The sequence below is a fragment of the Hemiscyllium ocellatum genome, chromosome 34, assembly GCF_020745735.1.
Source record: "Hemiscyllium ocellatum isolate sHemOce1 chromosome 34, sHemOce1.pat.X.cur, whole genome shotgun sequence".
Taxonomy (NCBI): domain Eukaryota; kingdom Metazoa; phylum Chordata; class Chondrichthyes; order Orectolobiformes; family Hemiscylliidae; genus Hemiscyllium; species Hemiscyllium ocellatum.
The window spans coordinates 29,871,102-29,898,917 of record NC_083434.1 but is presented as its reverse complement, the minus strand read 5'-3'; the positions used below and the strand labels follow the sequence as shown (position 1 = coordinate 29,898,917).

The 27,816-nt window shown below is 40.9% G+C and overlaps 1 protein-coding gene across 3 annotated transcripts in view; it reads right to left on the bottom strand.

The window, feature by feature from the left end:
- fhod3b (formin homology 2 domain containing 3b) overlaps window positions 1-27,816 on the bottom strand; it is a 609,516-nt gene that overhangs the window by 107,582 nt on the left and 474,118 nt on the right. For all 3 annotated transcript variants that reach the window (XM_060850278.1, XM_060850279.1, XM_060850280.1), the window contains exon 12: window positions 3,389-3,523. In XM_060850278.1, coding sequence (XP_060706261.1) covers window positions 3,389-3,523 — 135 coding nt within the window. The remainder of the gene's footprint in view (window positions 1-3,388; window positions 3,524-27,816) is intronic.

Here is a 27,816-nt window from a genome sequence, read left to right as displayed (position 1 = left end):
AGAGAGGGGGGGTGGGAAGAGAGAGAGAGGGGGGGTGGGAAGAGAGAGAGGGGGGTAGTGGGCACGGGAGAGGGAGCAGCAGAGTGGAGAAGGGAGAAGTGGAGAGAGAGAATTTAGCAGATATTCATTTCCAGCTACTTGTTCAAAGTCAGAATTTTACCGAGAAAACGTTCAGGATTAAAAGTGGTGTGAAGAATTCTTTGCAGCAAAACACAGGCAGGATTTCTATACAAAAGATGAAGGGCTGTCGGGAGCGTGCAGCAGAAGCACTGTTGTCCTCAAACACAGCAAATTAATTCCAAGATGACATAGGTCTGTACCTTTGTCAGGTACCAGACTTCCATTTGTGCAATGCTCTAAGTAAAATGAACTCGGTCATATCAATCCATAAGGCAGATTGAAGATAGTATGGGCCACGATGTTGACAGCAAGAATGAAATCAGCAAAGTGACACAGTTTAACTGAAGGATGCTGAAGGTCAGGGAATAATGGCAAATCTAAGCCATTGATTAGTCCAATGAAACTGGAATGAGTAATATTTCAGGAAACAGAGATATTTGTGTAGAAATGAGAGGCTGGAGCAAGACACTTAATAGGCTACAGCAAAACAATATAGTGATTTGAGAACTAGAATAGTGACTAATTTAATTAAGTCCAGGGTGATAACTGAGCTTAGCAATAACAGAGTGGAGGGACATGGGATAATTAAAGGCAGTTGGATTCTGAATTAATTGATGTCTGTGGAGGATTGTGAAGCACAGAGAAGTCAATTCAACTGCAGGATGAAACAGGTTATTTCCTCAGCCTCAGGAGGATGGAGGAGCACAAGTGGGAGATATTCTGGACAGATATGGAAGTGACTTTTATGACAAACATCACAGATCAAACAGCTGGAGCTAACTGGCAAATCAAACAACAGGGAGAGCGAAGCAACTCTCGGACTATTTACCCAATGCAACACTTTTGCAAAGCTTTGATTATCACTTTGAAGGAATTCATGTTAGTCGTAAGTGGAATTTTGGCCCTGATTTTGACCAAGATAGGGTGGGTTCACAGCAAATGGAAAACAGACCAATTCAACAATAAGGTCTTGGTTGTTTTAACTCCCAGGCCTTATTCAAAGACAAGAGGGCAGGCTTGTGACCTGGAATAGCAGAAAAAAATTAAATGGCCTGTAGGTTGCTCCTTGACACCAGTTGTTGGTTTTGTAGAGAGCATTTTGTAGGGGCCTCACATTCATGAGGGCAAAGCTGCAGATGCGGAGGAGTTCTTGGGGCTTGGTTTACCTCTCCACACTGGAAAAATATCAGTAGAAATGTTAAGGACACTTCAAGCACCAGCACTGCCATCTTCACCTGGCTGCTTACTGGTTTCAACAGTGCAGGTCGTTAGTTAACATTAGAGTCCCTTCCAATGACATCATCAGGATTCCACGTATACATCAAAGACCCCACACACTTTGGGCAACTTCCTTACTTGCCTGTTCAAAATATAGGATTAATTTTGGATTGCTAAGCCTCTGGCAGTTTTGCGGATTTTGTTTTGTGCTGCAGTCCAGTTTCTGCTTGGGTTCAAATTGTAACCCAGTAGCTGCTAAAGACTAATAATGTTTGTGCACCCTGCAAACTATGTTTTGTATTCAACAGCACAATGTTTCTTTTAAATTTATGATGAAGTCGTGAAAGTTTTAAGCTTTATTGTAAGGAAATCTCTTTGTTGCTTGTTATCGGCATAAAATCAGGCTTGGGTTGGAGTGGAACAGTGATGGGGGTGATGGTTATGGTGTGCTACGTTCCAACTATCAAAGAATTCATACCCTCCCAGTTTATGATGTTTCCCTGCAGAAATAATACTCTATCTGTCCTACGGAATCATTTTTAAATACCTCAATTAGATAAGCTATCAATGCTCAAGGTTTCTAGTAACTTTGGGTGGCAATTTCTGTTTGGATTGGGACCCTGGAGTCAGGATCAGATGTTGTGCTTACGGTCAGTAGTCCTCGGGCATCGATTTTGGATGGGTCACTGAAACAAAATCCAGTAAAACTGGCAAATGAGACATACTGCTCGTACTTACCTCATATACCACATGGTGAGAGGAGCTGTAAAACCAGTGTGTTCACTTCCAGGTATCACTGTTATCTTTGTGCTGGTTTGACCAGAGACCATGCTCCCCAGTTAATTAAGGAAGGCAGACTGTACTGGAAAAGTCAACTTGAGAGCCTTTAGTGCTGAAGGTGTTGTGGACTGCTGTCTCGTAGTACCTCAAAACGTTTCACATTAAAAAAAGGCTATACTTGCCAACACATGGATGTGGAGGAGATGCCTGTTCATAGAGCAGTCAGCTTTGGTGATGCAGGCAGAGTGGGGGTGCAATGGACATCCTGATTGGCCATGTCCAGGCACTCATCCCTAGCCATTCCACATCAATCTGGTCTTCCCAAAACTGGATTGACGGCAGGACAGTGGCAGACACCAGTATACTCCCTGGCAACATAAAATTATGCACCTACTGCCTCAAATCCCATCCCTTCTGGTTTACAAGAAAATCCTGCATCTGGTCTTTCTCCCCCCAGTGATGGAAGGCAGATTGTAAATTTTTCCAGTCCAGCACCACAATTCCCGTGTGAAGCACTTTGGAAGATTATTACCAACGCAGCTGCAAGTTTCTCACCTCCTCCTTTTATTATCCTGCGGGTGAAACCATAAGGTCTGGGGATTGGTCTATCTTCTGTCTTATTTGAGTTTTCGTGAACATTTTTAAAAACTTTTACTCAATCTAATGCATTCTTCCCCTCATTGTATCTTTCTGGTGCTGTTGATCTTTTAATCCTCTTCCTCTGTGAAGATGTACATGAGTACATTTAACAAGTCTGTTATTGTTGACTACCTTATCACCCAGGCGTTTCTTAGTGGACCCACATTTCCCTTAGCCATCCTCCTCCTCTTAATATGTTTAAAGATTTTACGGCTGGATTTGATATCCCTTTCAAGTTTTTATCATATTTTTGCAGCTCTTAATACTTTCCTTGTGTTCATTTGTTGCCTTTTATAGAGCTTAGAGTCTGCAAGATTTGCACTTTGCGTTGTGTTTGTCTATGCTTAGTACATTCTTAACATAGAGCCCTAGCCAATTGTTTCTTCCTCCCATAAGCTAGTCACTTTATCTTTGTTCAAACCCTAGCTAAGACTGGCAGCTCACCACCTGGAAGACAGCCAAGAGTCTCAGCTATAGCTGGGATTTCAAAAACAGAAGTGTAGTGTGCAAATGCCACTTTCCTGCAAATTGACACGCGCTTTGAAAATTATGTAGCATTATCATGTAAAAGAGACAAAGCAGTGATCAATGATTCCAAACTCCTCTGCCTGCCCACCGTGTCCCATCTTACTTGAATCTGTTTCTTTCTTCACGTTCTATCCGTTGTAGTCTCTCTTCCCTCTCCTGACGTCGTTTCTCTCGTTCTGCTGCCAGTGACTCTTGATGCTGTCTGTAGGAAGAGGAGAGAAGACCTCCCAGCACTGGCCTGTGGATCAAATAGACAGAAGAAGCTGCGTACAGTAAAGTCTCACTTTTTTCCCCCACTTGCTGTGAATTTTTTAAAAAAAATTAATCTATAATTGCTCACTTTACTCATTTTCTGTTATAATCGCACAAAAAGCTACTGTACAAACATTACTTCCCAAACCAAGCAGATTGTTGCAAACTTCTGGCTATTGTGTAGATATCAAGGGTTGATTAGATTTTCTGCTGTAGCATTTTTTAAAAATAAGTCTTGGATAACCAGCTTACACAGCATCCAAAAGAACAAAGTCTCTGCTTTTGGCATCAACTCGAAGTGCAACATCAGAGCAGACTGCTGGGGTTAAATACCTGCTGTAACAATATTCCTGCTCCCATTTGGGATGGCCTAAAGCTTTGAATTGAAATCCACACATTGACACTCACATCAATGTTATTTATGAGGAACTGAAGTACAAAAACTTCAGGTGGATGTTTTAACAGAATCAAACAGAATGGAAACAGTCCCTTCGGTCCAACAGTCCATGCTGAATGTAATTAAATGCTAACTAAACTAATCCCACCTGCCTGCTCCTGGCCCAAATCGTTCCAAATCTTACCAATTCATGGACTTATTCAAATTTCTTTTGAACATTGTAATTGTACCTACATCCATCACTTCCTCAGGAAGCTCATCCCACATGCAAATCACTCTTTGCATAAAAGATTCACTCCTCATGTCTTTTTAAAATCTCTCTCCTCTCACCTTAAAAGTGTGCTCGTTGGTCTTGAAATTCCCCACCCTAGGGAAGGGACAACTATCATTAACCCTATCTATAATCCCTCATGATTTTTTAAACTTCTGTAAGGTCACCTCTGAACCTCCTAAGCTCCAGTGAAAAAAGTCCCAGCTTATCCAGCCTTTCTTTGCAACTCAAGCCTTCCATTCCCAGCAACATCCTGGTAAGTCTCTTCTGAATCTTCTCCAGCTTAATAATATCCTTCCTATAACTGGGCGACCAGAACTGGACATTGTCCTCCAAAAGAGGCCTCATCAACATCCTGTACAACCTTAACATGACTTCTCAACTCCTATATTCAAAAGGTTTGAGCAATGAAGCCAAATGTGCTAAACTCTTTTGTAACAACTCTACCATATACGACATAGAACAATACAATGCAGCACAGGCCCTTTGGCCCTTGATGGTTTCACAGGTTGGTGCAACAATCTGAAGCCCAGCTAACCTACACTATTCCATTTTCGTCCATGTGTCTATCCAATGACCATTTAAGTGTCCTTAAAGTTGGCAAATCTAGCACTGTTGCATGCCCCTACTGCTCTGAGTAAAAGGTGACGTAAACTTCTGTAAACTCTTCAAAACACACCCTGTTCCATAATGCTGAATCTCAAATACTGAGCCTTTAATAAGCTCTAGCTCCAACATTTGGACATGTTTTTCTGCAGTGAATGTTGGACATGTTCTTGCAAAGGTTCTTCAGAGGGTTGGGGACAAAATAAAAAAGGCTGTCAACCACAGGTGAAATATTAGGAAGGTAAGCAATAGTTTAGGCAAGAAGTGGGAAATGGAGGAGTGAAGGATTTTAGGAAGGCAATTTCAGGGTATGACTCTGGGAGGCTGAAAGCAAACCTTTCAATTAACAAGGTGAATGCAGTATATAGAAAGCTCAAGAGATGGGGGCTCTAGTGGCACAGTATAGTTTCCTCCCCTCCAGACCAGGGGACAGATGCCATTTGCCATGAGCTTTACACATCTGAACAGGCCAATTAAAAATAATTAAAACTTGATTCAGAATAGTCAAGCGCTTTCAGGTGATGCACAAACTGGAGCTTTTTCAAGAGAGGAAAGGGAACAACTTGAAGATTTTAAAGAATAGAATGAGATTACAAAAATTGCAGAGACTCAGTGGAGAAAGTAGCATATGACATAAAGGGATACCTTTGCACTGACTGATCTTTATTGAAAGTGGAAAACAGGAGGCCAGCCAGATGATGAGAGGAATAGTGCAGACTGAAATGAGTATGGTTGAGGAGTGGAGTGGAACAGTGATAGAGGGGGATGTTACAGAGCTGGTCTTTACAGTGGACAGCATACAGGGATGGACACTTGACTCAAACATAAAGAGGTCACAAACAGCGCACTCAACGGTTGAGCCCAAGACAGAGCTGGGCATGGGTTAATGGACCAAAAAGGATAGAAGTACAAGCCAGTTTTTAAAAACAAGAGCATGAACTGCTTCCAAGCTCCCGAAACCACCCCAGAAAGAGTAGTCACTGACTTGGATTTTGACTGGGGAGCCATCTTAACTGACATGGAGGCAAGTTCACTGCCTAGTTAAGTGCAGTGGATGGGCTCTTGAATCTGAAGGGCCAATTGCATTCCAGCTTGATATGCAGCAAAAGGTATGATTTTGCATTTTTGCAACCAAGTGTGATATATTTGCCACCCCTAACTCCAAGATAATTCAACCAATCACACAGCAATCATTTCAAAGAAAGCCTGAGTTTAGGCATATTTTACAGTCTATCACAGACCTCAATACTGGTCCCCTGGGTCACCAGATGTTGTGTGCCAACCAAAGTGCTCATTTTAGTTGATGATTAATCCGAAGGGATCCAGTTGTTGAAATCTTAAATTCATCTTCTTCTCGTCAGTTCGGGGTGGGTTTGGTCAGGAGAGGTTTTCAGAGGCCACCCTCATTATCCATGTCTCCAATGTGCCCAAACTGGGCAAATTCAGATCCCTCCCAACCTGGCAGGCAGGTCACACTTGCTTTTCCAGAAACTTCTTTGTTGGCTGGCAGGTAATGAAGGTGGTGGTGAATTAAAAGGTCCTTCAGTGATCACTAATTGACCACTCATGGACTTAACTGCTTGCAGGCAAGGTGGTCTCAACTGGATCTTTCTTAGCAGAACATAAATGGTGAAGTGGTGAGGAGGGAATGAGTATTTCACCAAGGTCAACTCACCCAATCTGTACAACTTCCCTATCACTTCCAGCAATCTTTCACATGAAGATGCCTTGTCACTGATTGTCTTTGTTTTAAATTTGAAAAAATAGGTGACATCACCATGGTGAAGAGGGAAGTGGACAATCTCTCTACAGACAGAAAGTTGATTCCCCACATAATGTTAAGATACAATCTACTTGCCTTTTGATGCTTCTCTGTCTGAAGCTGGGTTCCTGCCTCTCAGCAATTGGACTGCTCTCCAAGAAATTGCAAGAACTCAGTGGTCTTCTGTCAATAGCTTAACAAGGTTTTTAGTGAATGTAATTTATTGGAATGGATCTTCAGAACCTTCTGGTTCTTAAATACTAACTGTTTTCTTGCCACAAATGCTGCCAGACTTGCTGAGTTTCTCCAGCAATTTCTGTTTTTGATCTCCAGCATCTGCAGTTCTTCATTTTTAGTTTTCTTCCAACCTCAGGTGCCAACCTAGATAGTCTTTGCATCACGGCCTTCAATGCAAACACACTCTGCTCTAAATATGAAAAGAAAACAGCACTCAAATTTCCAGATGCGAAAGGGCAAACACAGGTGGGGGTGGACAAGTCAACTGAAGATGTGGAAGTTGACAGGAAATTGCCAACGGGCATCATGTTGATGAACAAGGAAGGTAGCAAGAATTGTTAGATAGGGACTCCTGAGGTTACAGTGGGATACTGGCAAGAGATTTCGTAGCTGTGATCAAACAGGTGACTTTTTAAATGAGCAAGTGAGGACTGCAGGAGATCAGAATCAAGAGTGTGGTGCTGGAAAAGCACAGCAGATCAGGTAGCATCTGAGGAGCAGGAGAATCAATGCTTCGGGCATAATTCTGATGAAAGATTTATGCCTGAATCGTTGATTCTCCTGCTCCTCAGATGCTGCCTGACCTGCTGTGGTTTCCCAGCACTACATTCTCAACAGGTGACCTTTTAAAGGAAGCAGTGTTCCTGTGATGTTGGCATGATGGGCAAGACCAATATTTATTGCCCATCCCTGGAATTAAAGAAGCGAAAGCCAAGTGAGGTAGGGAAACAGAGAGCAGGCATCAACTGAGGAAGATATGAAGGAAGTTAAAGAGGGGAAAGTGCACTGGTGCAACAGTTAGAATGTAATTTGGAAGTGGTTATGGCTGGTTAGATGATAGGGAAGGAGCAGGATCTTAGCTGGATGCATTTAGACAGGGTGATGTGGGAGCGATAGGCAGTAGTATGTTCAAAGGCTCAAGAGGAGAGGAAAGGTGAAATGGCAGTAATTTCCCAAGGATTGAAGAGCTAAGGTGGTAGTTTTGAGAGAATGGGATGGGATGAGGAGAGGGTCAGTGACTAAAGTGGTTTTGAAGGGAAGTTAGTTGAGTGTGCAATGAAGAAAAAACATTTAGTGCCAGCTATTCAGAGGCACAAAATGAAGTTACATGGTTCAAGTGGACAGGGACAGGTATAGTGTTAAGGTCAACTTGTTCTGAGGAAATAAAGACTCCATGCTAAAGGATCTGACACAGTTCTTTTTAAAAAGAAAAGCAGACAAGAATGGGACGTTTCCAAGTTGACCAATGTAGTTTACTGGAAGTCCTACTTTCACACAAATCAGAAGCCCAGCCAAAATCACCCCCTCAACAATACAATTATAGCTGCAGTCTGCATCACCGTTCCATTAACAAGCATCATAACCGTGGGGAAATTCTTACACAACTCCTTTCTCCCGCTCCCTTGTTCCTCAGGAAAGCTGTTTACATTAGAAGACATTATTCCTTTAGCACAGAAGAACGTAGTCAATCTCAGTGGGTTGACGTGATTTCTGAAGCTAAATAGATAAGACTGTGCGTCATTTTGCAACTTTATCACATCTCACTGAAGTAACCAAATACAACTTATTATCAGTTTGTTTTAATGTTACTTTAAAGGGAGTAACTGGGTGGCTCTATCAAAAATGAAGGCTATCTATTCCAGTTTCAGAACCACCAAAGGGGATGTGCTGGATGCATCTGTGAGCAGTGATGTTAAGATTTATTTTAACTAAAATATATTTCAAGTTGGGGAGGAGAATGTTGGCAGTGATAACTTGGCAGCTGCATGTGATTGTTATTTTTTTTTAACTGAGTGTGAAAACATATCAAAAATAATGTTAAAAAAACTGCCTCATGCTGTACTCTTGCAAATTGTGTGCAGCATCCTGAAGAGAGTCATACGGGAGGTCGCTCACTGAGTGTTTACTGCAGTAAACTCACCAGCTATTGCTCAAGTGGTTCAAGTAGCTATTTTGTATTGCCTCAAAGAGAAGTGATACCATTCTGATAAAAAACCTCAATTGTACAGGGAAGAAAAGTAGGTAAAACTATTGTTACTTTCTAGTGAAACAAAATGTTTATCTTGGTGCTAATCACCAACAGGTACCCACTAAAGGAAATTATTTCAGCCATTTATGGGCGGCACGGTGGCACAGTGGTTAGCACTGCTGCCTCACAGCGCCAGAGACCCGGGTTCAATTCCCGCCTCAGGCGACTGACTGTGTGGAGTTTGCACATTCTCCCTGCGTCTGTGGGGGTTTCCTCCGGGTGCTCCGGTTTCCTCCCACAGCCACAAAGATGTGAAGGTTAGGTGAATTGGCCATGCTAAATTCCCCGTAGTGTTAGGTGAAGGGGTAAGTGTAGGGGGATGGGTGGGTTCCGCTTCGGCGGGTAGGTGTGGACATATTGGGCCGAAGGGCCTGTTTCCACACTGTACGTAATCTAATCTATCACATGAGGCACTGAAACAACAATACTTAACGTGATCCTGGAAGCCAAATTCCAGGATAGAAATTGTACTTTTTACATTAAAAAAAAATCACTTTACAAACCTCTATCAGCAAAATTACTTGAAAATATGCTAATGTATTGAGATGGTAATAAGCATGCAGAATGTAGGTGCTGCTGGCTAAATATGATATACCTGTATTCACTCACATTTAATGAAGAATGATTGATTGCACACTGCCCACTGTATCACTTATTGCAATTTGTATCTAAAGTTAGAACCAGGGTAATTTGAATATTTTACAGACTATGAATTACACTGGGATCAAAGCCAACATCATCTTCAGTAGCAAGGCAGCTGAAAGGAATCTGTTTTGTTTTAATTCGTATTGTGGGAGGAAGGGTAATGGTGGAGGGAAATCATTTTCATGAAAAGACTGTGACAACCCCAATAAACACTGCCAAGTGAGATGAGCACAATCGCTTGTCACTGTGACTCCTCATACTGCTTTTATTAGACAGCAAAACGTTTGCATTTAAGCATTAACCGTTTGCCTTTCCCTTCTACAGTAGCCTGTCAGAGAGTCAGAAACAACCTGCTACCTTTGAAGATCTCCAGACTTCATGAGAAGTGGTAGCCCAAAGAGCACTCTATGACATATAAAAAGAAAATTAGACAAAGGAATGAAGTTTCTATTTAAAGCACACTTCAGGAAGGGAGACCCATTCCTTCCTACGAGTTGTTATTTCTGACAGGGCATTGACTGTCTGGTATGTTTTAAGTCAAATGGAAAGAGATTTACGATGGGACTACTTTGGGACAATAGCCTTGAAAGTCAATTTTCTTTATCCCTTAATGATTTCCATAAATATATGTTTTATAAATGTACGAAGCCATTGCACAGTTTGAAAATTAATTATTGATGTAATTCATGACGACTGCTTTCACAGACATATTTTACATTGATTTGGCTTAACTGATAGGAGTTGGGAGAGAAGGGCAATGTTCAGAGTAGAAAACCCAGACAAATGCACTTGAACTTCACAGTGACTCACACTTACACTGCCAATTAAATGGTACTTGGACAGGAAAGTTAGCCAAGACATTAAAAGCACGGGTTCCAAAGGGGCCAGCCACACGTTATACTGGTCCTGTGGTCAGACCTGAAAGCTTGAACTTGTAGACCACTGGGCTCTTCTAAGTAATAAACTGACAAATCTGTTAGTCTACACAGCACTAATGCTTTTGTTTGTCTGTGGTGCTAATTTTATTAGTGACTCCATACAACAGGAGAGCTCTGCAGCCATTCACAATTCAGACTACAAGATCATGGGTGACACACTGGCTCAGTGATTAGCACTGCTGCCTCACAGCGCCAGGGATCCGGGTTCGATTCCAGCCTCGGGTGGCCATCTGTGTGGAGTTTGCATTCTCCCCGAGTCTGCGTGGGTTTCCTCTGGATGTTCCGGTTTCCTCCCACAATCCAAAGATGTGCAGGTCAGGTGAATTAGCCATGCTAAATTGCCCAAAGTGTTAGGTGCATTAGTCAGGGGTAAATATTGGAGGGGGGGGGGGGGGAGAAACGGGTCTGGGTGAATTATTCTTTGGACAGTCTGTGTGGACTTGTTGGGCCTGTTTCCATACTGTAGGGAATCTAATCTAATCACCCGTCTTTACGTTTACCTCTTACCTAACACTACGGGCAATTTAGCATGGCCAATTCATCTGACCCGCACATCTTTGGACTGTGGGAGGAAACCAGAGCACCCGGAGGAAACCCACACAGACACGGGGAGAACGTGCAAACTCCACACAGTCATAAGTGCAAAGTGCATAATTATAATCTTTGCATTTAAAAATAGCTTAATTTCTGATGATTTTGTGAGGAAGTCAGGTTGATATTAAATATTTTAATTCTGTTTTGTTCTTGACAAGTCATGACACTTGCAGCTGCCCTTTGTTGTCCATCGCTGTTGTTCTGAAACCTGATGCTGGGTCTTTCCCTTCAAGTGTTACTATTCTGGCCTTTATGATGTTTACCTGGCACAGGGAATTTCTGGATTTTGATCCAGTAATCATGAAGGAATGATGATATAGTCACTGAACTCATGGCCAAATGTGAACTGGAAAGGAACTTGAATGGAAGGATATCCTGAATCTCCAAAAGTTAATTCTCGTTCCCCAGTGCAGTGTTTAGAAATGTTGGAGTGTGTCATTATGAATATAGAATCTTTCTTCTCTCGGAGTACTCTTTGACTAGGAATATAGTCTGCACTTGTCTCTTTCTTGCCTTCTCAGTTATGGTGGAGAAATTGTAATTTCCTTTTGCATATCAAATGATATCATCTTTGGTACCTGACAAAGCAACCAGTACTAATGAAAGACATTCTAGTCAATAAAGCAAAGTGAAAAAAGCCAAGTTCTAGCTGCAAATCACCAAGTCCAACAACACTTTACAGCATTACAGGGGCAACATGGTGGCACAGTGATCAGCACTGCTGTCTCACAGTGCCACAGACCCAGGTTTGATTCCAGCCTTGGGTGACTGAGTGGAGTTTACACATTCTCTTCATGTCTGCATGGGTTTCCTCTGAGTGGTCCAGTTTCCTTCCACAGTCTAAAAGGTGTTGGTAGATTAGCCATGATAAGTGTTGGGGGTCACAGGGATGGAAGCTAGGGTCTGGATGGGTGGTCTTTGGAGGGTCAGTGCAAACTCGATGGGCAGAATGGCCTATTTCTGCACTGCAGGGATTCTACGAACTTAGTTTTGCACTATCATACTTTCAGATTCCTGCTGCTTATTCAGCAGAAAGTGATAGGTTTGAATCTGTGAATGTCACACAGCGTGGAACATGAACCAGAGCGCAACAAAAGGCCATTCGTCAACACAAAGCTTAAAACATTAAGGATTGCACCGGAGCAATTCGCATTCTCCTCTGCTCACCAGGTTGGGAAGAAAATGGGACTTCTTTTTAAAATTAGGATCTCTCTACCTGATCATTAGTCTAATAATTTTGCAACTTTATATTGCATTTTTAAAGAATCGGATTATTGTTTCTTTAAAAATCTTATTAAAACTATGCCACTCTTTTCCCGGCCTCTTTGGGGTGGCAACAGGAAAAGTTTAGCAATCCAAGTCATGTAGTGTGCACTTCTTAATTTGTGGCTACTCACTCATTTGAAGGCTGTGCCCAATCTGAATTCTCAAATGATGTTACTTTTGGAAGCAACATGACTATCTACTGACTGTGTAAACAAGGTTATTGTGTAACGACATGTTTGCTAACAACTAGCCATTTACTTACCATCAATGACAAAGCACTCTCTCATTGCTATTAAGTTCACAAGTTTAGAAATGCGTCAAAATGCTTAGGCTAGTAGGCTCAATTCAGATAGAGCAAAATGATGTAAGGATGGGAAAAATTCTCATGAAGCATAAATGACAACACACACTAAAATGATCTCTTTCTGTACCACGTACAGCCTCATCTGGAGCATTCCGTCCAGTTTGGGGTGACGCATTTTAGGGTGAAAGGGGAGGCATTACTAGAATGTGAAAAAAGATCCACAGAAATGCTGTGATACTTCTGCAAGAAACATCCAGGATGATGGTACAGCAGAACAAGTTAGGATGTTTTTCCTTAGAAAAGGGAAGGCAGAGGAAACTTCAAAATCATGAAGGGTTTGGACAGAGAATAAAAGGGCAAATTGTTCTCAGCCTGGAAGAATGGAGAATGAAGTGTGACTGATTGAAATTACTGAGGCTGGTATAATTGCAACATTTAAAAGGCATTTGGATGGGTATATGAATAGGAAGGGTTTGGAGATTTATGGGCCAGGTGCTGGCAAGTTGGACGAGATTGGGTTGGGATATCTATTCGGCATGAATGAGGTGGACCGAAGGGTCTGTTTCCATGATGTACATCTCTATGACTATGTCTTGGTAAAAGCACAAAAAAAAATGGGAGAAAGCTTTTTACATTTACTACTATTTACATTTAGTTCCCAATTCTCCAGAGACTGAGATTAAAAACTATCAAAATTATTTGATCATGTTTCTGGATTGCTAATCATGTAACAAAATTATTCTGTTCTGACATCCCTGTAAAAGGTAAAGATAAAGTTGTCGTAGTCCTACCGGACTGTCCGGTTGCTCTGTCACTGGATGACTAGAGGTGGTTTAACGAGCAGGTCACCACATCTCAGGCAAGAGGAAATATTCAGGAGAGTCTTTCACAGTGACCTTAGCAAGTAGAGGAACTGAACCCATGATTTTGGTATCACTCAGCACTGAAAACCAGCAATTCAGCCAACTTAGCTAACTGACCCCACCCTCACCAATCCCACTGTATCCAGTACATTATATCTGAATCCTGTAAATACAGAATGTGAATAACTTTTAAAAAAGCATGATTGCTAATGAACTGTGAATTGGCCATGCTAAATTGCCCGTAGTGTTAGGTAAGGGGTAAATGTCGGGGTATGGGTGGGTTGCGCTTCGGCGGGTCGGTGTGGACTTGTTGGGCCGAAGGGCCTGTTTCCACACTGTAAGTAATCTAATCTAAACTGTGGTACAACTTAGTGTATATTTTAAAGTGCATGAAAAATACTGAAACAATCGCTCCACACTTCTGTTAACCCTATGAATATTTAAGGTAATCTTTTATCAAATATTCAATGTAAGGGCCATAGAACAATTACTGACAGCTTTTTTAAAAAATGTCAGCAAAGATCGCATAATCCAATACTGATCCTGCCTGATTCTCAGGCTGAAATGTGCTTTGGATGAACATTTACAAAGCAAACAGAGGAGAGAGGCAACAAAGACCTGAACATTGGGAGCAGAATGTATTTTGAAGGAAAATGGAAAGCTGCAAATTCTAAAATTAAATCAAGGCATGTTTGAAATGCCCAGAAGTGAGCATTTTAAAAGAAAATCTGTCATTTCTCGTGAGTAGGTATTGAAAACAAAGTACAAATGATTATTTTAACTTGGACAGATCTGCTGTGTTTCCAAAAATGGCTTCTGCTTGAGCTATGAGGACTAATTCCAGGAGGCAGTGTTTCCACAAACCTGTCAGATTTTGCCTCAGGAGCAGGTGAGAGAGAGGTCCTGTAGCGAGAGGCAGAGGCGGTGGGGGAAGCAAGCCCAGAGTAAGATCGAGATCCCGTGAAGGCACTGCTGCCATAGCTGCTGTATCTGCAGAGTACGTGAGACAGGAAAGACATGGAGAGAGAAAAAAAAAGACAGAAGGGCAACAGTTAGCAAGCAAGCATGCTCAGAGCAACATCACACAGTGCAACAAAAAGAAAACAGACAAAGAGACAGTTATGACTGTCCCAGACAAAACGGAAAAGCAGCAGGACATGTATGCAGAACACCAGTGCATGGAACAGTCATTGTGATGGTATTTTCTGAGCTGGCTGGTTTACCTTAAAATTCAGTACCTGTGCTTCTACCGACTATCCTCAGCTGGTCCTTATCGACAGATAGCATCAGTTTTGCAATAATATTGCTAAACATTTTACACCATCCATGCGGTCAATGCAGATGAATAAAGCTGACACTGCACTAAGCATGTGGCCCAGATATAGTTGACATGCCACATGCTTATGCATCATACATATACACACAATAGCTTTAACAACAGTATGGCGTGATCAATATCAATGAAACTGCATCCATTTGTTCAAACATACTGTTTAACTAAGGATGTCATGTAGCCAGTGTTCCAGTGCCTTGCAATTTTATATTGTTAATTCATACTTAACATCACGGTAAGGCACATTAAATGAAAAGGGTAAAAAATGAGGTCTGCAGATGCTGGAGATCACAGCTGAAAATGTGTTGCTGGTCAAAGCACAGCAGGTCAGGCAGCATCTCAGGAATATTCCTGATGAAGGGCTTATGCTCGAAATGTCGAATTCCCTATTCCTGAGATGCTGCCTGGCCTGCTGTGCTTTGACCAGCAACACATTTTCAACATTAAATGAAAGGACCAAAAGAATACAAGTTCCTTCCAATGTATCAGTCAGTGAAGGCTATTCCTTAGGCTAACATGTTTCGAGGCTGTTATTAATGTGGGTTAAGCTGATACATGCATAAAATGCTAAGTGTGAACTTGAGGAAATGTTTTCTCTGAAGAATGGTAAGAGAAACGGTTGCTTTTGGTTGAGGCATTTCATCGTTTTGTGGCTATACTAATTTTCTGTAAGGTCATGGCTGGTGAACCGATTTGGCAATGCCGCGGTCAAGGTGCTTGATTTACAAACCAGAAGTGTGTTTGGTTTATGAGCATTAAATCTGGCACCCCCACTTTTGATGGCTTTATGAACCCACAGCTGAAATGCCAAAGAGGAAACGCCACAATGTCTTAGCTCCCCAAGTGGCTGATCACATACCAAATAAGATATTGCACCCAGGGGTCTATTAAGCCTCCAATTTCATAGTACAATATCAGAGTTCAACTGTTTCGAATAAAAACTATGTGCATTTCACTACTTCATATTTTTACAAAAATGTTAAACTAAAACAACCTAAAATACGCATAATCTTTAACACAAGGCAGCAAATGGATTGTGTTCGGTGTAGTTTAGATCACATAGTTGCACCATTTGACAACACCACATTATGAAGAGTTTCCAACATCCTTTCAGCATCAGAAGGAACCTTTGTTAAGCTCCTCATATTCCTTTAATAGAACAATTGATTAGAGGAATAATACTGAAGACTATTATGAAATAAAAGTGATAGATGATCACAGGAAGAATACATCTGATCTGAGAAATACTGCCTGCTTTCTGAGACAGTTATTTCATGCCAATTGTTTTCTTTGTGAACTTATTAATCTTTTTACAGACTGCTGAATTCCGTGCATTGCTTTGAATTTAAACAAAATTCCCATAATTGAGAAAATCACTTGTAAAGGGATACTGCTGTTTTTCATCTGGGGTTAATATTGAATTATATAATCAGGTAAACCTAATGAAATATAATGCAGAAATCCCAAAAAATGTAAACATTAAATGGAATGCTCAACCAATCCAAACTAAGCAAACATCATTTTGTTTCTGAAGTGAGGCAGGGGGTTTACGACTTTGTCTGATGAGATCATGGCCTACATTTCTCTGTAGTACAAGATTCTTTGCATTTTACAATTCTGTCACAAAACAAAGCAAGTCATTCAGGTCCCCAAACTTTCAATCGATTTTAAAAGAATAAAAAGCTTTTATAACAAATGCACACACAATTGAATCAGCATCTTGCATTATTTCATCAACATAAGCTCCCAACAATCCATCCTGCAATTGGAAGGCAAACATCAGCAGGAAGATTTCTCCTTGGCATCTCCAGCTAATTTTGTGGCCCAGCCAACACGGAGGCTGATTCAAATGATGGGTTTTATGTGCGCAAGGTAAGGAGTCACATTTCAACCCCCACACTTTATTGCTTTTACAGTGCGGCTAAGTGCTGCAGAATAGAACCTCCTACTAATATCTACAGTTCACAGACACATTGCAATTACAAGGTCTGATGGTATGACTGAGCTGCAGAAAAAGGGTGCACAGAATCACAGTTTAACAGACCTGAGTACCAAAATACTGCATGTAAAAGTAGGTAATTGTAGGCTGAACTTGGGCACTAAGACTTCAAGGACTGCATGTTGTTGAAGAATTTCTGGCTGTCCCTACTTCACAGTCTTTGAAATATTTCCCTTGTAACAACAACAATCATGGGGAAGAAATGACTGGTTTATGGTAGGAACATCTCCATCAGGTACATCACAACCAGGCGGAGTGGAGATTCAATATTCAGCCTTGACCCTACTCAGAAGTTATCGCATCAAAGCAGCACTTCACCTGAAGTGCTGCAGTGCAGGGATCCCACAGTGCTGTTGGAAGGGGAATCAAAGATTTCAATCCAGTAACAGTGAAAAAAAAAGCAGCAATGCAGTTTAAAGTCTTGATGGTGAGTGGCTAGGAGGGGCACTTGTAGTTGCTGGTGTACCCATGCATCTGCTGCTCTCGTCCTTCTGTGTGAGACAACAAAGTTTGGAAGCTTATGTCAAGGATAGCTTGGTGAGATGCTGCTGTGCCCCTTTTAGATGGTGAAAATAGCTGTCGCTCATAGATGCAATGAGTGTTTAAGGTGGTGAACAGGCTGCCAGTCAAAGGTGGAGAGCTTTAGTTTTTCAGGAGCTGCACTCATCTAGACAAATGGAGATTATTCCATCACACTTGTGCCTTGTAGATATGGACAGACTTTGGGGAATCAGGGTGGTGAATTAGTTTCTGGAAGATTCTTAGCCTCTAACCTGCACTTGTAGCCATAGTAGTTATGTAGCTAGTCCAATTTGGTTTCTGGTCAATGGTAACCCCCTCTCCCAGAATGTTGATAATGAGGCAGTCAGTCAGGGATAGTGATGCCATTGAATGTCATGGGGCAATGGTTAGATTCTCTGTTATTGGAGAGAGTCATTGCCTGGCACTTCTGTGGCACAAGTATTACTTGCCACTTATCAGGCCACATCTGGATATTATCTAGGTATTGCTGCATTTGGGCACAATCTGCTTCAGTATCTGAGGAGCTTTGAAAGCTGATGAATATTGCTGAGTAAGTCATCAGCACATAGCCCTACATCTAACCTTATCGAAGGAAGGTCATTGATGAAGCAGCTGAAGATGGTTGGCCCTAGAACACTACCCTGAGAAATCCTGTAGTGATGCCCTGAGATGACTGACCTCCAACAATCACAACCATTTTCCTTTACGCTAGGTATGACTAACATTATTGGAGAGTTACCCCCACCTCCTCCTCCTCTCTATTTCCATCAATATTAGTGTTGCGAGGGCTTCTCAGTTGAATATGGTCTTGATGTCAAGAGCTGTCACTCTCCCCTCATCTCTGGAATTCAGTCCATGCATCGACCAAGTCTCTGATGAGGTCAGAAGCTCAGTGGCCCAGGCAGAACTCAAAGCTACTTGATAGTACTGTTTATGCCATCTTCCATTTTCTTTACTGATGGTCAAGAGCAACTTACTGAGGTTGTAAATGACCAGCTTGAATACATCCTATTGTGGGATTCTGTACCCCTGGAAGGTGTAGAAATTCAACCGGAGTATGGTTAAAGTAGAGGTTGAATGATTTTTGATTATCAATGATGTTATGGGTTATGAGGATAGCTATGAGGTGTTTAAGTATTCGAAACGCCAAGTTTGTATAAAATGGCAGAGCAGACTCAAAGGGGTGAATGGCCTACTCTTGTTCCTATAACTTAAAATGAAGAACAGCTGATCCACAAATCTCCCTCAAATTAAACAAGTTCGTCAACCGTTTGCAGTTCGCCAAAATTTGCTGAAAGCATTTTTCTTTCTACTCAATAGGACTCTGACAAGGATCATCATCAGCTCAGAGCTTACACAGAAGCTAAGCTATTTTAAATATCACAACTGTCTGTAATGACCAAGGCAGTTTTGGACAGCATAGCGATCAGACAACCTGTAGGTGTTGCGTGTTGCGTGTGGAAATGACACTGCTTTATTCAACTAATGCAATTTGCAATTTTAAATCTAGCTTCTTAAATCATTAGATTTGGAGTAGTGTATTTTGTAAACCCTATCCTCACCCACAAGAAAGGGAAGTAGATGAAAGGGAATCTGATTAGCAGAATACACAATCAGATTGCATTGTGTGTGCTTCAGACACCTAGCAGTGTTGGAATAATATTTGAGTTTACGCTCATAAAAACCTCTTTAAATTGGAGGGGAGCAAAAGGAACAAATTTCTAAGGTGCATATCTACAGTATGGGAACAATGAAGGAGAGAGCACAACCAAAGACAACATAGTTACACACATCTCTCTCTTTTGGAAATTATTTAACCTTTTGTATTGTATACAGAATGTTATCATACAACAACGGTAGAGGGCTGCAGACTCGTGGATTGTTCCAGTGAAACCCTCATTGACAATCACACAAACTTCATTTTTGGAAAGGGAGTGAATGGGATTGTGTTAGTCGGTGGGGAACCTTCATAGGTTGAAGGAGATGATGCTTAATTAGTTAATCGAGGGACAGTGCTGTACTTGTTTGATATTGGCTGCGAATTTAATGACATATTACACTTGAAGAGTGCAGTGCAGATTAACGAAAATGCTGAGGTGGTTAAAAGTGTTAAATTACGAGGACACTTTGTACAGACGAGGTTTGTGGCCCTCTCGATATACATAGATCAATACAGCACAGTACAGGCTCTTTGGCCCTCTATGTGGTGCCAACATTTTATCTGACTTAAAATCAGATTAACCTCTGTACACTTCATTGTACTATTTTCCACGTGCCTATCCAAGAGTCGCTTAAATGTCCCTAATGTATCTCACTCTACCACCACCACTGGCAGTGCATTCCACGCACCTACCATTCTCTGTGTAACAAATCTCTGATATTTTCCCTAAACCTTCCTCCATTCATCTTAAATTATGCCCCCTCATGATAGATATTTCCACCCTGGGAAAAAAGTATCTGGCTATCCACTCTATGCCTCTCATCATCTTGTACACCTCTATCAAGTCACCCCTTATCCTTCTTTGCCCCAATGAGAAAAGCTCACATTCCTTCACCCTTTCTTCAAAAGACAGTCCAAGCACCATCCAGGTAAATCTCCTCTGCACCTTCTCTAAAGCTTCCAATCCTTCCTATAATGAGGCGACCAGAACTGAATCAATATCCCAAGTGTGGTCTAACCAGGGCCCTATAGAGCTGCAGCATAACCTCACAACTCCAACTAAACCCCCCCCCCCCCACCCCACCAACCCCCGCCAGCTAACAACAGCCAACAAACCATGCACCTTTTTGACAACTCCATCTGGGTGGAAACTTTGAGGGATCTATGGACATGGACTCCAAGATCCCTCTGTTCCTCCACACTGCCAAGAATCCTGCCTTTAACTCTGCATTCTGCATTCCAATTTGACCTTCCAAAGTGAATCACTTTGCACTTTTCCAGGTTGAATTCCATCTGCCACCTGTCAGCCCAGTTCTGCATCCTGTCAATGTCCCTTTGCAACCTAAAACAACCCTCCACACTAACCACAACTCCACCAACCTTTGTGTCGTTGGCAAACTTACTAACCACCATTCCACTTTCTCATCCAACTCATTTATAAAAACCACAAAGCGCAGAGGTCCCAGTACTGATCCACCACTGGTCACCAAGTTCCATACTAAACACTTTCCATCTATCACCACCCTCTGTTTTCTATGGGCCAGTCTGTATCCAGACAGCCAGATTTCCCTGTATCCAATGCATCCTTACTTTCTGAATGAGTCTATCAAACGGAACCTTACAAACACCTCGCTAAAATCCACGTACACTACATCTATCTGTACCTTTATCAGTGTGTTTTGTCACACCCTCAAAGAATTCAATAAGGTTTGTGAGGCATGACTTGCCCCTCACAAAGTCATGCTGACTATCACAAATCAAACTATGGCTTTCCAAATAATCATAAATCCTGTCTCAGAATCCTCTTCAATACTTTATCCACCACAGATGTGAGACTGACTGGCCTGTAATTCCCAAGGTTTTCCCTATTCCCTTTCTTGAACAAGGGAATAACATTTGCCACCCTCCAATCATCTGGCACTATTCCAGTGGACAGTGAGAAGGCAAAGATGACCAAGGGCGCAGCAATCTGTTCTCTTGCTTCCTGTAGTAACCTCGGGTATATCCCACCTGGCCAAGTGGATTTATCTATCCTCATGATTTTCAAAATTTTCAGCACATCTTCCTTCTTAACATCAACCTGTTTGATCATATCGGGCTGTTTCATGCTACCCTCAGGAATGTCAAGGTCCCTCTCAGTGGTGAATACTGAAGCAAAGTATTCATTAAAGGACCTCCTCCAACTCCAGGCGCAAGTTCCCTCCCCTATCCTGATCAGCCCTACCCTCACACTGGCCATCCTGTTGTTCCTTGTATAGAATATTAAAGACATGATCTCATGAACCAGTAGTTCAAGATGACCAAAAGGAGTTGACAGGGGTTAGAGAGAAAGAAAACATTTTCTCTGGTGATGGAAATCCAGAAAAATGGGCTGCAACCTTACAATTTTAGAATGAAGTAGTTCAGAGGTGATTTAGGCAGTACTTTTTCTCACAGTGGGTCATGAATTTGGTACTTGCTCTCCAGAAAAGACTGCAAAGTGAAGGTCAATTGAAGATTTCAAATTTGAGAATAGCAGAAACAAGATGGGCAAATGGAATTAAGTTGCAGATCGGCAGATGTGACATTGCAATTGAGCTGTGAAGGTTTGAATGGTGTACTCTTGTTACTCCATGGCTTTTTCTCATCATGCATATAGTTCCCAAATGCCAACTCATCAACACTTACTAGTAGTCATGACCACAGACCTTTGCTCCTTCCCAAAAATGCAAAGTTTGTATTAACTCCGACTGCTATGTACAAAGTATAAAAGGCTTCATTATCATTATTTACAACAGCACTAGGAAACATTCACACTATATGGCATGATTCAAACCCAATAAATGGTGTCACTGCAAAGTTTGGACACTCCAACTGGACACATTGAAAATGGCAAATTCAATTTGCTTAAGTAATAGCAAAGTTAAAACAATGTATGAAAACCACTCCAATTTCAGAACATGAATTATGCTAAATCTTACACTTATTGTCAAGAAATCATAGTGAACTATTTGCTTTTTTTCCTTTCTCTCACATATTTGCAAACATTTTCGTTTGGGAAACTTCTTTTGGGAGCCTTTAGCATTCATGAAATCTCAACTGTGTCATTATCAGACAGGCATTAAGTTGTTAACCTTGGTGTTCTTAAGTCTATTTCCAAATCATACAGAAAAATTTGATGCTCAAAGTAAAATTATGCCCATTCTAAATTGCTCCTGTTAGCGGCTGATTATGCTCATTTATATTATTAAGAGCAATATCATTCAAAAAGGGAGTTTTACACTGTGACAATGGACAATTAAATCCATAAGTACAAACCTAGGAGCCCAACTCTCTCACAATTTTATCAGTTCAGAGAGAAGCACTGTAGACTGTGTAGCTTCCAATGATAGTAGCATGCTGTTTTTTCCCAAATGAAAGGAAGAGATATTTTGAAGACCCACCTATTAGAAGACCTGGAGGTATAAGGTTCAAAGGTATCAGTGTATTTGTTCATGTAGGAAGATTCCAGCTGACTGTAAACAGAAACAGAGAAGCTGAAAGTGAATAAAGAGGAGAAATTTCAACAGTAGAACAACAATAAAACTGAGACATGTGAAAGGATAGTTGTGAAGTAATGTTTTCTATTGCTTCAGGCCTCCTTCAAAGCATAATAAACTTGATCTCAATTTCAATATTGACCTAAGCATTCAAATTAATAAGGCTCAAGTGGATCAGTTGCCATATTTTATTTGGTATTGAATAGTAGAAAAAGGGACATGTATAAACAAAGTATAAATTAAAAGAGGCCAGATTTAGGCAGGATAACAGGGTGTTTCAGACCTCTGAAAAAAGATAAAGCAGCCTCTTTAATTGGCACATGACCTATTATCATAAACATTTACTCCCTTCACCACCAACACATATGGCATGGTATATCATAAACAAGATACAACAGTTAACTTTGACAGCATCTTCCAAACCTGTAACCTCCATCACTTAAATGAACAAACGTAGCAGGTGCAGGCAACATCATTTGCAAGTTCCCCTCAAAGCCACACTATCCTGACTTGCAACTGTGTCTCTGTTTCTGCACTGTTGCTGGGTCAAAATCCTGGAAGCCCCACTCTAAGCCCAATGAGCGCATCTATACCAAAAGTACTGAAGTTGTTCAAAATGTTGACTGACCATCACGTTCATCTTCCACCTGGGCAGCCTACAGCCCAGACAACTCAACATTGGAGAATTCGATTTCAAACAACCTCCCTTCCCCCTACACCCTTCCACTCCTCCCAGCCACCTACCAGATTTGTTCCTCCCATTGACCAACCAAGTTGTAACTTCTGTCTGTCTTCACCAATCTCCACTTTACCACCCTGCCCCCCCAACCCTTTTATCTGCAGCTTCCCCCCACCACAACAGGCGGTGCCACCCAAAACTTCAACTTCTCCCCCTCCTGATGCTGCCTGCCTTGCTGTGTTCTTCTAGCCTAATGCTTGTCCATAATGTTCTCAAGGGCAATTATGGATGGGCTTTCAATGTTGGTCTTGCCAACAATGTTTATATCCCTTGAACACACTGGTAAAAGTAGTCATATTAGGAATGGTTTACCAAGCTCCAAGGGCAAGGAACATCTGTAATCGTAATGCCAATTTTCAGTTATATCTTGAAAAAATACATCGTTAGACCGAACTGCTGGAAAAGCAGGATCATCATCAAGACTGATCAGTCACCTTTTTGTTAACCATGTGATTTTCTATATTTGAAACGCATTCAACATTGTTACAAGAATGACTCAATCCTTGTATCTTCAAAAGTATCAAGACAAAGTACAGCAATTAAGGCAAATGTCAGATGTCAGTCATTTGTCATCATGTTGGAAGGAAAAGCCATACAATTACACACCAAATATCAAGATGAAGAAATTGAACATTTTACTTTGCACTTTACAACGTAAAAAGGACCAACACCTCAACTAGGCCATCAACATATCAAAGACACTCTGTTTATGAATTTCAGTTAGCTACATTACCTTGGGCAGTATATTGAATAGGCTCAGGATATTTTAAGCATTTCGAATTTAATGCTGTTTGAATCAATACATCAAACACCACCAATACCATCTTTAGAATTCTTCATGAGTCCTCATTTAAGTTGTTGATATTATTATTGAGACTACTTACATTACAGGTGGGCAGAAACCATTTACATTGGTATGGAGAAAGTAAACACAACCAATCAATCATCTGCACTGATATGTTGTGATGTATAACAGTCTTTCTAAAGGATTATGTAGGTTTAACCAAAATTGCTTGAACAGAACGAGACTCAATAGCATTTTTACTTGATTCTCATATCATGTACCTGTTTGAAACTTTGCTGATAGAATGGTAACATTAAGTCACATTTATGCAGCTGTTCAAAACCAAGTCAGTCCGATCTTGTCAAAGCGTGTTTCGATGCAAGATCATCATTCTGAAAATTAATTTCTCTCCACAGATGCCTCCTGATCTGTTGAGTACTACTAGCATTTTCCCTGAGTTGAGATTTCCAGCACAGAGTCATCGAGTTGTGCAGAAGCCGACCCTCCAGTCTAACCCATGCATGACAAACAGATATTCTAAATTAATCTAAAAATTGGCCAGCACTTGGCCCATTTTCCACTAAACCCGTCCTATTCATATAACCATCCAGATGCCTTTTAAATGTTGTATACACGCACCATCCTCTGCATGAAAGAATTGCCTCAGGTCCCATTTTATCTTTCCCATCTCACTTTAAATCTATGCTATCTAGTTTTAGACTCCTCTACCCCCTGGGGAAAAGACCTTGGCTATTCACAGTATCCATACACCCCTCACAATTTTATAAACTTCTCAATGGTCACCCCTCAGCCCCGGACATTCCAGGGAAAATAGCCACAGCTTATTCAACCTTTGCCTACAGCTCAAACTCTCCAACCCTGGCAACATCCTTGCAAATCTTTTCAGCATCTTTCATGTTTAACATCAACACTTGTTTGGAGGGGGATACGATTTGGATTTGAAACACAACTTTTTTCAATAAGTTTTGAGGAAGTTTAATATTTGGAATACACATTCTATATGCTAAAATAAAAGCAGAATTATGAAAATACGGGAAACCTGAAACATAAATGAGAAGTGTCAGAAAACATTCTGCAGATCAAGCATCATCTCTTGTGCGGGAAGCTAATTTTAACCCACTGAAGCTATCCACTTGGTAGGAAAATACCTCAAAATTTTACAGGACTTAAAGATTTAGGGATGAAAACACATTTGCGAGCATTGAAAGTCCTAAACTGTAATAATTTCAAATAGAGATAAAACAAATTCACTTCAAAATTGACCACTGGGTCACCAAGAGTCATTCAAGTTTCTGTTCCTTTTATACATGGAAACAATGATATAACTTGTGATCCTATCCAACACTGTTCGCATTTGTTAACTTTTTATTTTTATAGATTTTCCTTCTCAAATGTTACTAAGTATCGTAAGCTCAAGCCCACAGTTTCGCTGAGGAACGGAACGTAGTTATCCCTTTGTTTTGCAGGTATTGCTGAGATTGCACCTCTTGAGGAAGTCAAAACATGCTGGAAACAGAAACTTTGTGTACTCTTAAATTTACACTGAACATCATGTCCCTTGGATGAACATCTCCTTCCTCCAATTCCAGAGCATGCACCTTTACCTCTGAAAGGCATGGATGCATCTGCATTCAAAGAACAGTCATGAGGGGGTTTAATACAGTGGAGATTGGAAAGTACCATGTAAACACAAATTTGACCAAGCTGGTGTTAGGTGGTCAGGTAGTTAGCAAACAAAACACCTAAACCATTGACCGAAAACTAGTACAACTTAAGAACACGCTTCAAAACAAAAAATTAGCAAATTAGAACACACACAAAATAAAAAGACTAATCTACCTGCTTTCCCTCATTTCTGCTTCTTTATCTTTAACTCTTTTAGGAGTTTCACCCAGATCGTAAGAAAACAGATGGAAAGGTGTATGGATGAGATACGGCAACTTCTCAATACTTGGAGATAAAGCTGGAGTAACATTTGCTGATGAATCTTGAGAACTGTTTTGTGAAACAGCTGATTGATGGATGACAATAGATGATGATGATGATGATGAAGAAGAAGAAAATGATGACGGCTGCAAATGAGATTGGTAATCGTTGAGAGAGATACGTGACTGAGGAGCGCAGCTAGATGGCAGGTTGTTTAGTTCAGGAGTCTGGGACTGGCTGGAAGATCCTTCCCCTTCAGGCACAGGGATAAAGCTCGCTACATATTTTGAACTCTGGAAACTACTTTCTGCATGTTCAATTTCTGCATCTGGCTTCAACTCACTGGGAGGAGAAAGGGATGAAGAGACAGGAAGGATGGAAAGATTAGAGTAGGACCAAAATTTTTAAAAAATTGAAAATTGAATTAAAAATGCAATTGAAAACATTAAAACAATCTTTTGAAGATGTAAACATTTTAAATACAATCTGCGTTATTTCATAATTAACCTGGTTTTATTTGCAGTTTGAAGTAAAGTGTAACTATCAGATTACATGATACCAGAGGTCACGTTCCTTCATTTTGAGAAGGCCTCACAAGATCTAAATGCTTTATATTAACAGTGAAGTCTTTGGCGGTAGGCAGTTTTATCCAAAAACATTTGATGCAAGGACTTGTGAAATCAAGTCATCTATCCACCAGATGGTTACAATTATCGGATATTAAACATACACCAAATTCCATGGTTAAATCTAATAGGAATCATCAAATTTAGTCCTAATACCTTTCCTGACCCTGACAAAAGGGATCATCTTCCCTCTCATCCTCAGTATTAGATTCAGTAACTGGCTGCTCTTCTTCAGGTTCTTCCTCTTCGTATTCCTCGTCTCTGTTTGTGGAATGAGGCAGAGGGGAAAAAAATTGATGCAGAGAGACAGTAAAAATGAGTAAGTGAAAAGGATTAAGGCAGACAGAATGACAGTGACACATACAGGCAAAAGACAATGACTTGAAAGGAACATGAGGCACTTCAAACAGTGCTGAGCAATGGAACTAATCGCATCGCATTCTGTGTGATGGCCTTAAAAGTGCTAAACATTGATAAAGCATGTAGAAAAAGAATTGAGCGGCTAGAGTGAGTTTACGTGGAAGAATGAGCCTTGTTGATAACTGTTGCCTACCTCATCATTTAATGCAAAGTTGATGTTATCTTGCTGAAATCATTTTGTTATCCCATTAACAGCATATTGGATAGTCACAAGAAATAAGTGACAGGACAGTAATTAAAACTGAAGGAATCCTAAGTATCACAATCTGCAAGAGTAACAACTAAAGTGCCACATGAACCTCAGATTAATTACAGCTTTGCAATGTCTCTGCTGCAGTTTTTAATCTTGTGCGCCTACATGGGCTTAAAACATGACATTTATTACTCACTGGCCAGCACTGAATGATAAAAACAGCTGTGGCCTTTCATGTCCATAAATGACAAAAACATTTTAATCTTGCTGTATACAATGATCATCTCCTCTGTGTACCAACATTTAAGAACATCAGTGAAGCTAATTTATCAATCTTTCTTAAAAAAAATCTTGCTTGTGCGTTGTGTATAACGGGAATGTCATCTAAACAACCAGTCATGGGAGGCACCAGTGTCAAAGCAAACCTTCACCTAGAGCACTTTCTTGCAGAAATTGCTGCATTATGAAGGATATTCCCTTTCTTTCCCTGATTATTTGAGCTGAAACTGGGTCTCCCCAGCCTGTACGGGGCATACAAGGAGGGAGTGAGGATGAGGAAAAGCAAATTACTAATGGTTATATTAGGGGGGGAATCTCACAATAACATTCAGCATTTAATGAAACCC